The sequence below is a fragment of the Neltuma alba genome, unplaced genomic scaffold (genome assembly GCF_004799145.2).
Source record: "Neltuma alba isolate B1F8T4 unplaced genomic scaffold, ASM479914v2 tig00012517_pilon, whole genome shotgun sequence".
Classification (NCBI taxonomy): domain Eukaryota; kingdom Viridiplantae; phylum Streptophyta; class Magnoliopsida; order Fabales; family Fabaceae; genus Neltuma; species Neltuma alba.
In genome coordinates, this window is record NW_021636984.1 from 36,036 (window position 1) to 50,189 (window position 14,154).

Here is a 14,154-nt window from a genome sequence, read left to right on the forward strand (position 1 = left end):
AATTGGCTTCATAATGTTTCATAATTCTATGATTCAATAATAATTTTATAAAATATTAAATATAAACCGCTCAAAATTTGATCCCATAGGGGAGAAAGAGTGGAGTAATACGCAAGTGAAGAGAAGCCAAACTCTAAGCAACAATGGGTCTCGTCATAGTGATTACACAGCGTTAACAGAAGAACCTGAATGGGAAATATGTTACATTAAAAATAAATACAACCCCTCCCCGTGAAGAAATGACCCGTTAAACCCAGCACGGTAGAAGGTCCGCGTCATTAAAGAAAACCTAGACGTTAACAGAACACAATAGACATCTACAATAAAGACGGGACTGCAAGGGTTGCGAAGTTTGGGAGACCGAACCCCATGCAGCCAACTCAGTTTCATAAACCACAGCAGGTCGACATGATACAGCTTCTTCTCGCTCTTCGAGGATACCAGTGAACCGGATTGTTGCTCAACTTGCTACGTCAGATTCAGTCATAACTGAGAAACCATCATAATACTAGGATAGTCCTTCGCCGGCGTGTCGCCAGAAAACATCAGGAATTTTAAGTAAAATGTGATCATTATTCATTCCGCTCATCAACAATATTGAAACCTGGCTGCAGCCCTGCGGATGTTCCATCAAGAGCATGGTACAAAAAATTTTCTCCCCCTTATTCTGTGTAGCTCTTTTTTAGTTCTCTACCACTACTAGAAGCAGAAGCAGCATCCTTCCCAGAGTGCACTCCCAAAGCATGGGCAAAGATTCTCCTCGCAGCTCCCAAGTGCTCCATTTTCATGTAGTCTTTACTTGCCCTATTGCCGTGTTTTACATGTTGGGAGACTTGTGGTTTGTCAGCATTCCTTTCGTTGGATGAGGAGGAGTCGGAAGTGCTATCATTTCTTATTCCGCTGTTTGAGTTCCTTTTTGGGTGTATAGACTCTTCCGGACCTTTCACAAGGTTGGACTCTTGACTGTTCTTATCTTGATCATCTGATACATCCGTACATACTCTATCCTTCATATTATTGGTAGGCAAGCCATTCTGATTTTTTGAGTGGATGCTTTGACCTAGTGCATGAGCAATCATTCGGCGGGCAACCACAGGCACGCTTCGGGGCTTCCGTTCACCAGACCCTTTCACATCATCCAAATTCATGGAAAAAATTCGCTCACGAGAAATCAAATAAGCTTGTTTCCTCTTCTCTAGTGACTGTTGGATCGATGGTATAGTTGTTTGAGAGGCTGAAAAAAAGCAGCAGAAATATGAAGGCCTGCTCAAGTGAGTGTGCCACACTTAATTTCATCAAGAAAAAATTTTCCCAATCATTCGCCGTGACGTCCCTAGTTTCCCCAAATTTCTTCCAGTTCTGCCTCAAAATCCCAAACCCCTGTCATCCTCCATAAACTTCTCCAATCCACAAGTCACTTCCCATTCTCAAGTTCTTGCTTAGTTCAATCCAATAGCTCTTACAAAACTGTATTAATTCCATTTCAAAATCCCTAATTCCTTTTACCAAGTCTCGCACACTCCAAATTCTTCTCCCATCTAGATATTCTTCCCCAACTTTTCAATCAAACATCCCCGAGTTCTTTCCCCCGCCCTCAATTCCTAATTGAAAGTGTTTTTTGAGATAAAATTTGGAAATATCAGCTGAAATTTGAGGTTTTCAAATTGATAATTAACAAAAATTAAAGCATGAGGCAGTATTGTGTCAAAGACTTAATGGACCAAACATGAAGGCAGCAAAATGACACTCAAACGGAAAGTGAAGAAAACCTAAATCATAAGATAGTATATTATATTTTACTCATTTATTAACCATGGAAGATTCTATAGCCAAGATCAATATAGTGCAGAACATACTACAGTAAGTGACAGCAAGGAGAATAAATGGCTGCATGTATTACCCGGAATGGTTTCTTTTCTCCTTAATATTTGGTGTGATGAATTCAGATATTGAGGCTCATCATATTCCCAGAGGATATCACTAACCAGGATGGGAGGTCTGCAATATATCCACATACACAGATTATTTTATGAGAGACCTCAGAAGCATTGTTGATTTCTTCAAATGTAGAGAGACTGGTTAGATAAAATAATCTACTTGATACTTGATTTAAAACAGTGAGAAGGACAAGATTCCTTTTATTTCACATACATAGATGTCTCCGGACACCTCACCAGAACCAAATGGCGATCATCTCCTTCACCAACAGATTCATGCGCAAACCTGACACCAATAGCAAAACTATCAATTTTTTTCTCCAAAAGATACAAATTAAAAAAAAGAAAGAAAAGAAAAGAAGAACAACAATAAAGAAACCAAATTGGAAATTAGAGGTCAAGTTGCACAGAAATAAAATTTATAAAAAGAATACCCAAATATCTCTGCAAGACGATGTAAGAGAAGACGACTATAAGAGTTCATTGGCTCCAATTCCAAGACCCTATCTGAACTACAATTCGAGAAAAAACATAGATCAAGACATAGATATGATACAAGGGGAAAAAGGTTCTAACCTTTGTCTGCTATGTATTAAATTGAGGATGCATACACTGAAGTGGCACAAAAACCACCTACAATGAGATGCTACAAAAGACCAATAAAACAAAATGCTCGTCCCCCACAACATCTCTTCTTTTATCTATGAACTAAGGCACAGACTTAAAACAGTTCAATTTTATGTAAGTGTGATTAAGAGATGCACTACTATGTTTTTCAAATCAATAAGAAACATAGAACAGCAAACATTTTTATAAGCCATCCCCCAGGGTCCAGGTCCAAATGCAACGAAAATGAAAGGAGGAAAAAATAGGGAGAGTATGATCCACTGGGCATCCATATTTGTATATTACCATGCTCAAGGAAAAATTATTAGCATCATTAAAACCTTTTACTTTCCTATCAATGGCTTGGACTAAATCTCAGCCTCAAAATCAGTGAAAAGATGTCTCATAAATTGTTACCCTGTGTTCTCATCCTGAAGGAGTTAATTAGGGCTTCTTCCATAGTGAGAACTAGATGCTTGCAAGGAAGATTGTCCTTGACAAGAGAAGCCAATTCCTCGACCTGCAAACAACATAGATGTTCAAAAATATACCTCGGGGAAAATAGTCCCAAGTACAAGTTCAAAAAATTTTACAGCAATGTGAAAGCAAATAAAAATCAACAACACAGAATGGAAAAATAGCGGCATTCAGAAAAGATTAAATTTTCCGCCTTCTGTTCTTAATTCTTGAAAGTAAATCCTAATCAAAGCTGCCATTGCATCGCCTTAAAAGGAAAGCTAATCTAAGGAGCGGGCACCATACGAACAAATTGTAGTGCAAAACTAAGAGTTGATCGACAATTTAACATAAATTCCGCGTGAGATATGCATATTATGTCATCAATTGGTTACCCGATACTATAGGTAAAAGTTTATTCCTCACATACAATATCCGATAGAAAAAGATACTTTTGCTTGGGAAATAATTTAATGAAAGCGCTAAACGTAGTCGATTTTGCAGCCGCCAAATAAGAAATGCTCCAGTAATATTCGCAAGAACTGAGAACTTAGAATCACCCAAAGAGGCCAGTAAATTTATAGAAAGCAAACGACGAAACTGGAAAGAAACCAGAGCAGGGAACAAATAGAAAAGCGAGGGAAAATAAAAACGTTACGCATAAACACACCATGGCGAATTGGGTCAAACTCATACTGACGGAGTCTTGCCGAGGGTTCAGGGCTTCTCAGGCTTCCCGGCAGACACAGCGAAAAAGACGCTCCCAAAGGCAGAAGATGCTTCCCCGACTGACATCTCGCTCCTTGGGGCCGCGGCTCCAGATTTGTCCCAACTCTAAACGCGGCGTTCTAACGGAAATATAAATAGGTTAATTTGAAAAATAATACTCTCTCCGTTTCTTATTATAAGAGACGAATAACAGAATTACGTTGATTAAAAAAGTAGTTAAAAATAGTTAAGAACAATCAATGTGTAAAAAATATAATTTTTTTTCAAAAATGCCTTCATTAATAAGGAGAGAGAGTATGAGAGAGAATAATTAAATTATTGAAAGAAAGAGAAGTGAGAGGGAGAGAGTGTGTGAATTGGAGACAATAAATATGGGTAAAATAGAAAATCAACACAAAAAAGTAAAGACAACTTTTAAGTGTCTCTTATATATAGAAACATGCCATAAGCACCAAATGTCTCTTATAATAAGGAACGGAGGGAGTAATAAATATGCGAAATACTGAATGAGTAATGAGAATTATCTCTGTGAATTCTCAACATATAAAAATAAATAATAGATAATAGAAGTGCAAATTTTTATTATCTCGAATATTAAATAAGAGAACGGACATTTTTTTAAAAATACTCAATAAAATTTTGGCCAAAAGAAATACTCAATAAAATTTCATTATCTTTTGAGATTGTATGAATGTATATGAATAATTACAGCCTTCACTTTGAGGTTTTTTTTTTTTTGGGTATACCTTTGAGTTATGAATACTCGTACACGAAACAGGTCCAAAAGTCATAATCAAGCCCAACCAAATCCCCGCATGAAATGCAGGCCGTGACGTGGCACATCTGCAGTCATGAGGCCGGCTTCATTTGCGGTGCAGGTGACGTGGGGGCTTGCAAGCATTCGGGTATGACCCACAGAATGAAACGGGGTGTCCCCCCCCCCCCCCGGCGCTCCGAGTTTCCGAAAGAACATCCATTTTGTCCCATCAGCGGAGGATGGTGGGCTTAAACAAGTAGCCCAAAAAGAAAAATGGGAAGAGGGGAGTAGAACGAGGAAGGGAGAAAGAATGTGGGGAGAAGAGAGGGAGGGTGCGAGGAGGGCGGGGCGTCCAAAGAGGTTATATATATATTAGAAGAGGGAAGGCAAGGAATGAAACGTAAGAAAGAAAGATGAAGATGGTGATGATGAGGAATTTGGCGAGGAAGGTGGCGGGGTGAGCAGCTGGAATGTGAAAGGCAGTGGCAGCAGGGGGTGGGTGGTCGGAGTGAGGCATGTGCAGGTAATTAATATGAGTTCAATTATATTGGGAATAGGAATAGATTTGATTGATGATGGGTGCATTGGAATGAGACAGGTAGGCGGCGAGAGCGGGGAAGCAGCCGGAGGAGCCATCACGACGATGGAAGAAGTAGGCAAGGCATCATCAGAAGTGCAGCAAGAGAAGGCATACTCCTCCTCCTCCTCCTCCTCCTCCTCACGGGAATTGGATGCCGCCGACCACAACAAACCTCGACCATCTCCTCGCTTTGTGAAGCAAAATGCTGAGCGCGTCAAGGCCTCCATGAACACCAAGAACACCAACTGAATCCCATATTTATCTTCCTCTTCATACTTCGTTCTATTGTACCTATCTGACTTTAGGATCCTATGAGCCCCCTCCCTCTTCCTCTCTTTACAAACATACAAGACCTTAATCACTACTAATACCAATAGCAATTTTTTATCAGCCCCGCTTCATAAATTGATCCCTTTTTCTTTTCTTTTCTTTTTTTTTGCCAACGCTTTTATCAATTGATTGTGTGCATGTGATTAGGGAGATGGCGCTTAAGTTTCAAAATAATTAATTAATGATAATCGGATCTTGGATTTTTTATTTTTTTAAAAAACAATGGATGGATTATCTATGACTATAAATAAAACTGAATTATGAATAATTATTTATAATTCAGTTTAAAAAGTCAAAAAGCTGACTATCATTAATTATTTTTCATGACGTAACTCCAGTTCTCTCACGCATTTAAGGAAGGGAAAATCTAGTCATAAGCTTATTTGGAATAGTTTATAAGTAGATTTACAAAATATAAGATAAATATATAAAAGAGTTTTATCTTAATCTATGTAAAATATGTTTATAAATATGTTCAAACGTTTTTAGAAACAGGCCCTGTATGACTCCAAGATATACATAGATTAGAAGGGTGTTTGAGGGGGTGGTTGGATATAACCAAACCATGGTTTGAAGAATAGCTTCTGGAGAATAGATTCTAGGGAGAATAGATTTTTTGAAGAATAGATTTTGTGAAAAAGTGATTCTGAGAAGTGAGAGTGTTTGGATAGTTGTTACCAGAAGTACTTTTTACATGTACAAATTACTAAAAAAAGCATAAATTAATATGACAATTACAGAAAAAATATATTTTATGATATATTTTAATTTGAATGAATGAAATTGTTAATAATATATTTTTTATTAACATAATTAACAATACATAAGATAATATAATTAATAAATAATTAATATGTATATATATTTATAAGATATAAGATTAAATATATTTATAAAAAAAATAACAAGATACATATCCTATAGGCTCACACTCTCCCTTTTTTTTCTAAAAGCAAACATTTTTTGCTTTTTCCAAAACCATGGTTTTGGTTTTTTTAAGGGTGTTTGGGTGATTTTTTCTCAAACCATGGTTTGGGTGGGTTATCACCCAAACACCCCCTGAGTAATCCAAAATCACTTTTCAGAAACACTTTTCCTTAAATCGAGACAAATTTTTTTACATATTTATTTTGTATACCGTAAAAACACTTCTGAAATTATAATTATGTTCTTACCCAAACACTTTTTATATTGACCTTGTACGCCTCATCGTTTCATTAACCTTGGAAAGTGAAAGAATATATATACAGGGGAACAGGGGAAGAGTATATAATTTGAGTGATTGACATTTAAAAAGAAGAAAATACATCCTTTATGACATTCTTGCAGATACTCCCTCTTATACTTATTATAAAAAATCAACAAATTAATTCACGCAGATAAAAAAATATTAGTTATGTCATTAAAGTATAAAATTTTTCCAACCTATTCATATAACAAATTTCGAAGAGACAGTGAAAAGTTATTTACTTCAACAGGGAAAAAATTCATTAATGACCCTCTTAATTCCTTATAACAATGACTAAAATTTTTTTTTAGATAACTGCTTATAATAAGGACCGCACATCTCCGCTCCTTCTCCAACTGTATTTCGTTGGACTCTTTTTTTTTTTGGTATGCTATTTCGTTGGACTCACCTTTATGAGTTTAGCACTCTTAGGTTTCATTAGCTACAAAACATTGAAAATAAGAGATAAAGACTAAAACTGTAATTGAGAAAGATTATTAAAAAATATTTAACATATGTAATTGTTTATTTCATAGGATTAGGCAAACTTATAAAAATAGGATTGGAAAATACTACTTCTCCTCACGGTATTTCTCAATCCCCCATACATAGATTTATCTAATTCCATATAACAAGCAATTTTTTATATTAAAAATTTTTTTAAATTTTTTTCAATCCTAATTTTAATTTTTATCCCTCATTTGTAATTCTTCTTACTAAACAAGAACTATACTGTTCCTGCGCAGACTATGCCAATGTATCGTACAAATGAAACGGCAAGCATTATAAGCAGGAAGAAAGAAAGCGAACAGGACGCCCTTTACATTCTTTCTATTTTGGAATTTTTTTAGCGGAATCGTATCATGATTGTTAATGTTATATTCTTCCGGTCCTAAATATTAGGAAGACATCTCAATATATATTTCTTGTTTTTTTTCCCACCAAAATGTTTTGTTTACATCATATCCAGGGAGGAAAAGAAGAGTTAAAATGTGACATGACGACCAACGGGATTAGATATGATAGAAATAGTTAATTTCTTATAATGTGATGAATTAAAGTTTAAATTTCTACTGAAAAAAATTCATATTTAATATTTGAAAGTGTTCCAAGATTATCTTCAATAAAGAAATGCCTATATTTAACCAAAAGATAAGATGTGGCATGGCGGGCGGTGAAATTAACTAAACTAATTGAAAAGAGAGGCATCGAGAAGTACGGTCGACGGAGATTCCGTTGGGTGGATTAATGGATTTTAGCGGTCGAGAAATGACAAGCTGCATTATAATCTGCAGTTCTGGTCACCATACCATGCCCATCGTCCCTTCACTTCCTTGGATTACTTTTTCACTTCGCTCACCTCTCCGTCCTCGTCCTCAATGGCTCCTCATTTTGCTCTTCTTCCTCTTTCCACTTCCCCCCACCGCCACTTCTATCCTTCTTATTTCAAACCTCCCACCACGTCCTCAACACCCCGAGGTATCTTCTTCATTCTCTTCTCTTCATCTCCTCCAATTATCTTTTCCCTCCTCAATTACTGCCCCTGTCTTTCGCAGGATTCTCTGGATTTTCGGTCATCACCTCTTGCTCTTCTAATGGCAGAGACGCGGATGGCCTCAAGAGCGACGACCGCCTTCGTGAACAAAAACGACGAGCTGAGTTGTCCGCTCGCATTGCCTCCGGAGAATTTACGGTGCAGCAGTCTGGGTATGTCTTCTCGTCCACGTCTCTTTCTACCGGCAGTACTATCTCTCCCTTAGCTTTTGTAATTGATCGTAAAACGACTCCGGGCCGTACCCTGCCACAGTATCGCTCGGCTAACTCTACCTAGTCTGGAATTCGTCTCTTGTTCTCTCGCACTTTCAATAGCGATTTTACTGTATACATTTCTGCCTTCACACGCTGCCCTGCCTTATTAGAGCTTAAATTGTGATTTTCATCTTAATCTCTTTCGGCTTTAAACTAGTTTCCCGTCTGTATTAAAGAAGAGTTTGTCAAAGTTGGGCATGCCCGAGGAGGTTCTGGATCTTTTATTCGGTAGAACGGATGGTCTTCGTGAAAACCCCATAATTCCCGAGGCGAAAGGATCAATCAAAGCCATTCGAAGTGAGGCCTTCTTCATTCCATTGTATGAACTTTACCTAACATACGGTGGAATTTTCAAACTGAACTTTGGGCCAAAGGTTGGTTTTATTCTTTCATGCTTATATCCGCTGACGTGTTGATGTTTTTAACTACTGTGCGGCAGCAACACCGTATAACTACTACTCGGTTGATTCCCACAATCCCACTTGATTATCATGCAGTCTTTTCTTATAGTATCTGATCCATCCATTGCAAAACACATTTTGAGAGACAATTCAAAGGCATATTCAAAGGTAATTAAATGAATAATGACTGCCAAACCTTTGCATATCGCAGTCCCTCATGATTTTGTCATCCCTCCACATGCAGGGCATCTTGGCTGAGATCCTGGACTTTGTAATGGGAAAAGGGCTTATCCCTGCGGACGGGGAAATATGGCGTGTTAGACGACGTGCTATAGTCCCAGCATTGCATCTTAAGGTTATGTAGTATTTTTGGACTGATGTATTTGAAGTCTATGCCCCAAAATATCATAGATCTACCTGAGAATTTATTGATAGCCACTTGCCATGGTCACGATTCGAAGTTTTGCACTCTAATACTGGAAGAGGTGACTAACTTATCATTAATGCACATGGCATAACTAAATAATGTGGTTTGTGGGATAAGCTTGCTGACATTGTTACTTAATAAACAAGTTCCCTATTTAATACTCATCACCAGATCATTGTTTATGACCGTAGAGCATCATCTTTTGATTCAGTAGTATGTAGCCTTGGGATATTGCAAGCTATTTCTCTTCTACTCATGTTTTCTTGTAACATCTCCATGATTATCCTTTTGTGATATTGATTTGTTTCTTGATTTTAACCGCAGTATGTAACAGCTATGATTAACCTTTTTGGACAAGCTACAGAGAGACTCTGCAAGAAACTAGATGCTGCAGCATCTAATGGGGAGGATGTTGAGATGGAGTCACTTTTCTCTCGTTTGACTTTGGATATCATTGGCAAGGCCGTATTCAATTATGATTTTGATTCTTTAACGAATGACACGGGTATAGTTGAGGTATGGTTTTGCCATATTCCCCTTCCCTTCTGTCAATTGATGTTCAAGATTTCACCTTTTCTTTTGGCGCTTATTCTCAATTTAGCTACTTTAGATTCAAGCTTCACATGTTGGTGCTTTATTTATTAGATCAGGCTGTTTATACTGTACTGAGAGAAGCAGAAGATCGAAGTGTTGCTCCAATTCCTTTCTGGGAGATCCCCATATGGAAAGACATTTCACCACGTCAAAGGAAAGTTGCTTCAGCTCTCAAATTAGTCAATGACACGCTTGATGATCTGATATCAATTTGCAAGGTAAAATTGATGATTCTGCTCCTAAATGGTCACAGATAACATGTGTTTACCCACATGACACCTCAACAGAAAGGAACTTGCTCATATTAGTGAGCTGTCAAGGCCCCATAAGTAACAGGTTTATGATCGAGTACATTGATGATTTTGGTGGTGTCTCACAATGCATGAATCTCTTACTAGGTCTCCTACATTCAGAAACCATGATTCATGGTCATTGAAGCACCCGATGTGAGATTATTTTGACTATTGACATGACATTTACAAGTTAAAATAGAAAAACTTTTGGATTTGGATTTGCTTATATATCTTGCTTCGAACACACTTTTAGCACAACATGCAATAGCTTCTTTTTCGCTTAATTGTTTTGTAAAAATACCTGCAAACGTTATATTTGTTGGTTGATATGCTTGTTTGTGAAATTAATGTTGGGTTCACTAGTCAGTGAAATTTCTTCTTCCATCAGTTAAACCAGAATGAAGTTCAACAATTCATAGGATACTTGGGCTGGCTCCTGAAGACAATTTTTTCTACTAAATTCAGCTGGCATTTCATCAACAATGTTCCTTTTGCAGAGAATGGTTGATGAAGAAGATTTACAGTTTCATGAGGAGTACATGAATGAAAAAGACCCTAGTATTCTGCACTTCTTGTTAGCATCGGGAGATGATGTATGTTAGCTGTCTGTCAAAGCATGTCTTAATTGATGTGAAACTGGCTTTAGTACAGTATAATGACTATTTGTGTAGGTATCAAGTAAGCAACTTCGTGATGATTTAATGACGATGCTTATTGCTGGACACGAAACATCAGCTGCTGTTTTAACTTGGACCTTTTATCTTCTAGCGAAGGTAACATGTTGCTGAACTTTAATGAAGACAGGATTATAATTGTTGTCTATGTTGCTTATCCTATCCTTGATTTGGGGTAGAAACTTCTCCCTGTGCGAAGCACGAGTGGTGTATAACTACATATGATTAGATTTGAAATCTCAGTTCCACCCTAGAAAATTCATATTTTGCCGTGTACTTTTTAAACTATAACATTTCTTATATAAAATAAAATAATAAAAATAGGGCATATATATATGGATCAATCTCATTAAGGCACATAAATACGGGGAGAGAGCATATACACATATAATATGGATTTCAACCTGACCCATTTAGGTATGAGCGGGTATTACAAGATTTCATATTAGATTTTTCTTGATTAATTTAAATTCCTGATAGACTTCTTTGAAGTTGTTTGGCAAACAGTGTCACTTCTTAGAGAGGTTATTATAACATGGAAATTGCTGTTATTTCTCCACCTGACCTACTGAAAGAAATGGTTATGATATTTATCCTATTGTAATGGTTCATTTAAGAATCTTTTTTTCCTTTCTGTTGGCTGCAGGAGCCTGTTATCATGTCCAAGCTTCAGGAAGAGGTATCAATTTTCTAAGCTTCCAAATCAGTATCAAAGTGAGCATTCAACTTCATACATATCTGCTAATATAATTGTTATTGATGTATTTATTGAAGGTTGACTCGGTACTTGGAGATCGATTTCCCTCTATTGATGACATGAAGAAACTCAAGTATACAACTCGAGTGATCAATGAGGTATGATGATGACATGTTGAGAATTGTGCCGAGTCTTCCTCTTGTATGGCTAGCAGATGACATTTTTTTTTTAAAAAAAAAAAATTAAACATATTTATTTTATTTTTAGTCATTGAGGCTCTACCCACAACCACCTGTGCTAATTCGCCGGTCTCTTGAAAATGATGTTCTGGGAGGATATCCTATAAAAAGGTAATCTTGAAAATGCACCACCCTTGATATTCTCGTGAAAAATAATTACATTTTCTTTGCATCAACTGCAAGAGGTATATCAATTTTACCCTCTTTACCTTGTATGAATATGCTTTGGGAGTCTAATTTTTGTTCAATAGTAAGTTTTGCTGTTCTTTATTTTCAGGGGTGAAGATATCTTTATCTCCGTTTGGAACTTACATCGGAGTCCAGAACTTTGGGAAGACGCGGATAAGTTTATTCCTGACAGATGGGCCTTAGATGGACCTAATCCTAATGAGACAAATCAAAACTTCAAGTATATAACATTTATTGATTTCTTGTTTTCTTCTCCAGCTCTTATTAAACGGGATGATGTCCTACTTGAGTATCTCTACACTTAACTGTAAATGCAAGGAATAATAATGTTTTAATCTTTTTTTGCCCCAGATATCTTCCATTTGGTGGAGGACCACGAAAATGTGTTGGCGATATGTTTGCTTCATATGAGGTAGGTTTGGTGCTAAGACATTGCTGTGCAGTTTGATTATTTGTTTATGGGCAGTCTTAATTAGCCAGTTGGGATTACCTCTGAAAATGTGAATGAATTTAATTTTATCACTGCTAATAGCCGGCATTATATTTATTCATACTAATGACAAACTTTTACTTGCATGATTTGTGATAATGATCGGATAGAATGTAGTTGCACTTGCAATGCTTGTCAGGCGGTTCAACTTCCACATGGCCCCTGGAGCTCCACCGGTAAGTTTGTTTGTTTGTTTAATACTTCTGATTTTTCATGTCAATTACATGGAACTGGGTTTGATGAAATCACAACAATCTCCCGTGCCATTTTCAAATTCCAGATATCTCAAGGTTCTTTTGACATTTACCTAACTAGAAATGATTGCTTAAATGTTTTGAAACTAAGAAACTGATCATTTAAATTTCTGAAACTGAGAGATTTGCGATGAGGGTCTGATTGACACACGGGGCTCTCATAGGTTGAAATGACAACGGGGGCAACAATTCATACAACAGAAGGGCTGAAGATGACTGTAACACGCAGAATGAAACCTCCCATTGTGCCTTCCTTGCCAATGTCGAGTTTCGATGCGAATCCATCCTTAAGCATTTCGGATAAGGACGCAGTAAGTCAGAAAAGGTGAAGTTCTTCGATAGTCGGTGAAACACAGCGTAAAGCGACTCAATATGAAATTTAATGGAGGGGGAAAGTACTGGATATTGAATTCTGTTTTATCTCCTAACCATGTATATCATGGCTGTCTATCTTAGTGAAGGTCAAGTAGTTAATTATGCGGCGAGGTTAGACTTGCCCCATGAACCGCCGCCGCGCCAACCCCCCCCCCCCCCAAAAAAAAACCAAACTCCCCTTTGCCATATAATGTAAAGTCATTTTGATGATACTTGGCTTCAGTTCGCGTTTGTATGTGAGGGAAGAAAATGCAGAGAAAGGGAGGATATATTAACATTTCCTTTGCGTGGGAATTCAATCTTTGACAGGTGGAAGGAATCAGAGAATTTAGGCCAACTTTTTCCTAATCCTTACTCTTCAATGTTTCTAAATGCAGAAAGCCAGAACACATCACACACGTTTATAAACCATTAATATAATAATTTAAAAATTTTAGACAATTATTTTTCAACATTTCAACTGGATATAGTCTCCGGTGCATTTCAAGAGTACAAGGAATAAATTGTTTTATTTATGACTTGTGAATGATGCAATTTGCGTGGCACTGGCCGATTTGAAAGGTTCATAAATTCAAATCTGTGGTTTAAACTAAACGAATTTTATGAATGAAATTAATTAAAAAGTCAAATCTAAGAATCGCAAAAAAAGAAAAAAGGAAAATGGAACTCATATCACGAAAAAGATATAAAGCAAAATTTGAGACAATTACAAACATTAGCTCTATCAAGACAAATCAAAATTTGAAATTTCTGGCAAGTTGTACTGGTAAAAAAATAAAATAAAATAAGCTGTGAATTGAAATATTATATTATTACATTAGTAAACTCTTGCCTTGGTAAAAAAAATGTTAGATTCACCCACCACCCTAAAATTAATTTATAGTTCATCTAACATCTTAAAATATTTTTCTAGATACATCTAATATCTTAAAGTATTTTATAATTCATCCAATATTTAAAATATTTCTTCATGTGTAACGAACACCTTAATTTAGGACTTAGGATAATAGACATACTAGAAAGACATTGTAAGCCATGAAATACTTTAAGATGTTGTATATGCATATTAAAAAAATATTTTAAGATACT

At 36.6% G+C, this 14,154-nt stretch overlaps 2 protein-coding genes across 2 annotated transcripts; one reads left to right on the top strand and one right to left on the bottom strand.

The window, feature by feature from the left end:
• Positions 1-116: 116 nt before the first annotated feature.
• Positions 117-2,976, bottom strand: LOC114727997 (uncharacterized). The gene is made up of 5 exons (XM_028914799.1): positions 2,961-2,976; positions 2,372-2,449; positions 2,152-2,223; positions 1,901-1,998; positions 117-1,234 (listed from the first exon to the last, which is right to left on the bottom strand). The coding sequence occupies exons 2-5, from the start codon at positions 2,419-2,421 to the stop codon at positions 663-665; spliced, it is 792 nt and encodes a 263-aa protein (XP_028770632.1). The 5' UTR covers positions 2,422-2,449; positions 2,961-2,976; the 3' UTR covers positions 117-662.
• Positions 2,977-7,977: 5,001 nt separating this feature from the next.
• On the top strand, positions 7,978-13,346 carry LOC114728005 (protein LUTEIN DEFICIENT 5, chloroplastic-like). The gene is made up of 16 exons (XM_028914807.1): positions 7,978-8,102; positions 8,180-8,330; positions 8,590-8,806; positions 8,930-9,001; positions 9,078-9,188; positions 9,585-9,776; positions 9,911-10,072; positions 10,645-10,740; positions 10,819-10,920; positions 11,468-11,500; positions 11,596-11,676; positions 11,786-11,868; positions 12,035-12,166; positions 12,298-12,358; positions 12,547-12,612; positions 12,855-13,346. Exons 1-16 carry the CDS (start codon positions 8,003-8,005, stop codon positions 13,017-13,019), a joined length of 1,824 nt encoding a protein of 607 aa, XP_028770640.1. The 5' UTR covers positions 7,978-8,002; the 3' UTR covers positions 13,020-13,346.
• The last annotated feature ends 808 nt before the right edge of the window (positions 13,347-14,154 follow it).

Coding starts and splice junctions, on each gene's coding strand:
- LOC114727997 (XM_028914799.1), bottom strand. CDS start 2,421: ATGAACTCTTATAGTCGTCTTCTCTTACATCGTCTTGCAGAGATATTT. Junction 2,224..2,371: donor CGTCTTGCAGAGATATTTGG/GTATTCTTTTTA, acceptor TATTGGTGTCAG/GTTTGCGCATGAATCTGTTG. Junction 1,999..2,151: donor AGGTGTCCGGAGACATCTAT/GTATGTGAAATA, acceptor GATATATTGCAG/ACCTCCCATCCTGGTTAGTG.
- LOC114728005 (XM_028914807.1), top strand. CDS start 8,003: ATGGCTCCTCATTTTGCTCTTCTTCCTCTTTCCACTTCCCCCCACCGC. Junction 8,103..8,179: donor CACGTCCTCAACACCCCGAG/GTATCTTCTTCA, acceptor TGTCTTTCGCAG/GATTCTCTGGATTTTCGGTC. Junction 10,921..11,467: donor CCTTTTATCTTCTAGCGAAG/GTAACATGTTGC, acceptor TGTTGGCTGCAG/GAGCCTGTTATCATGTCCAA.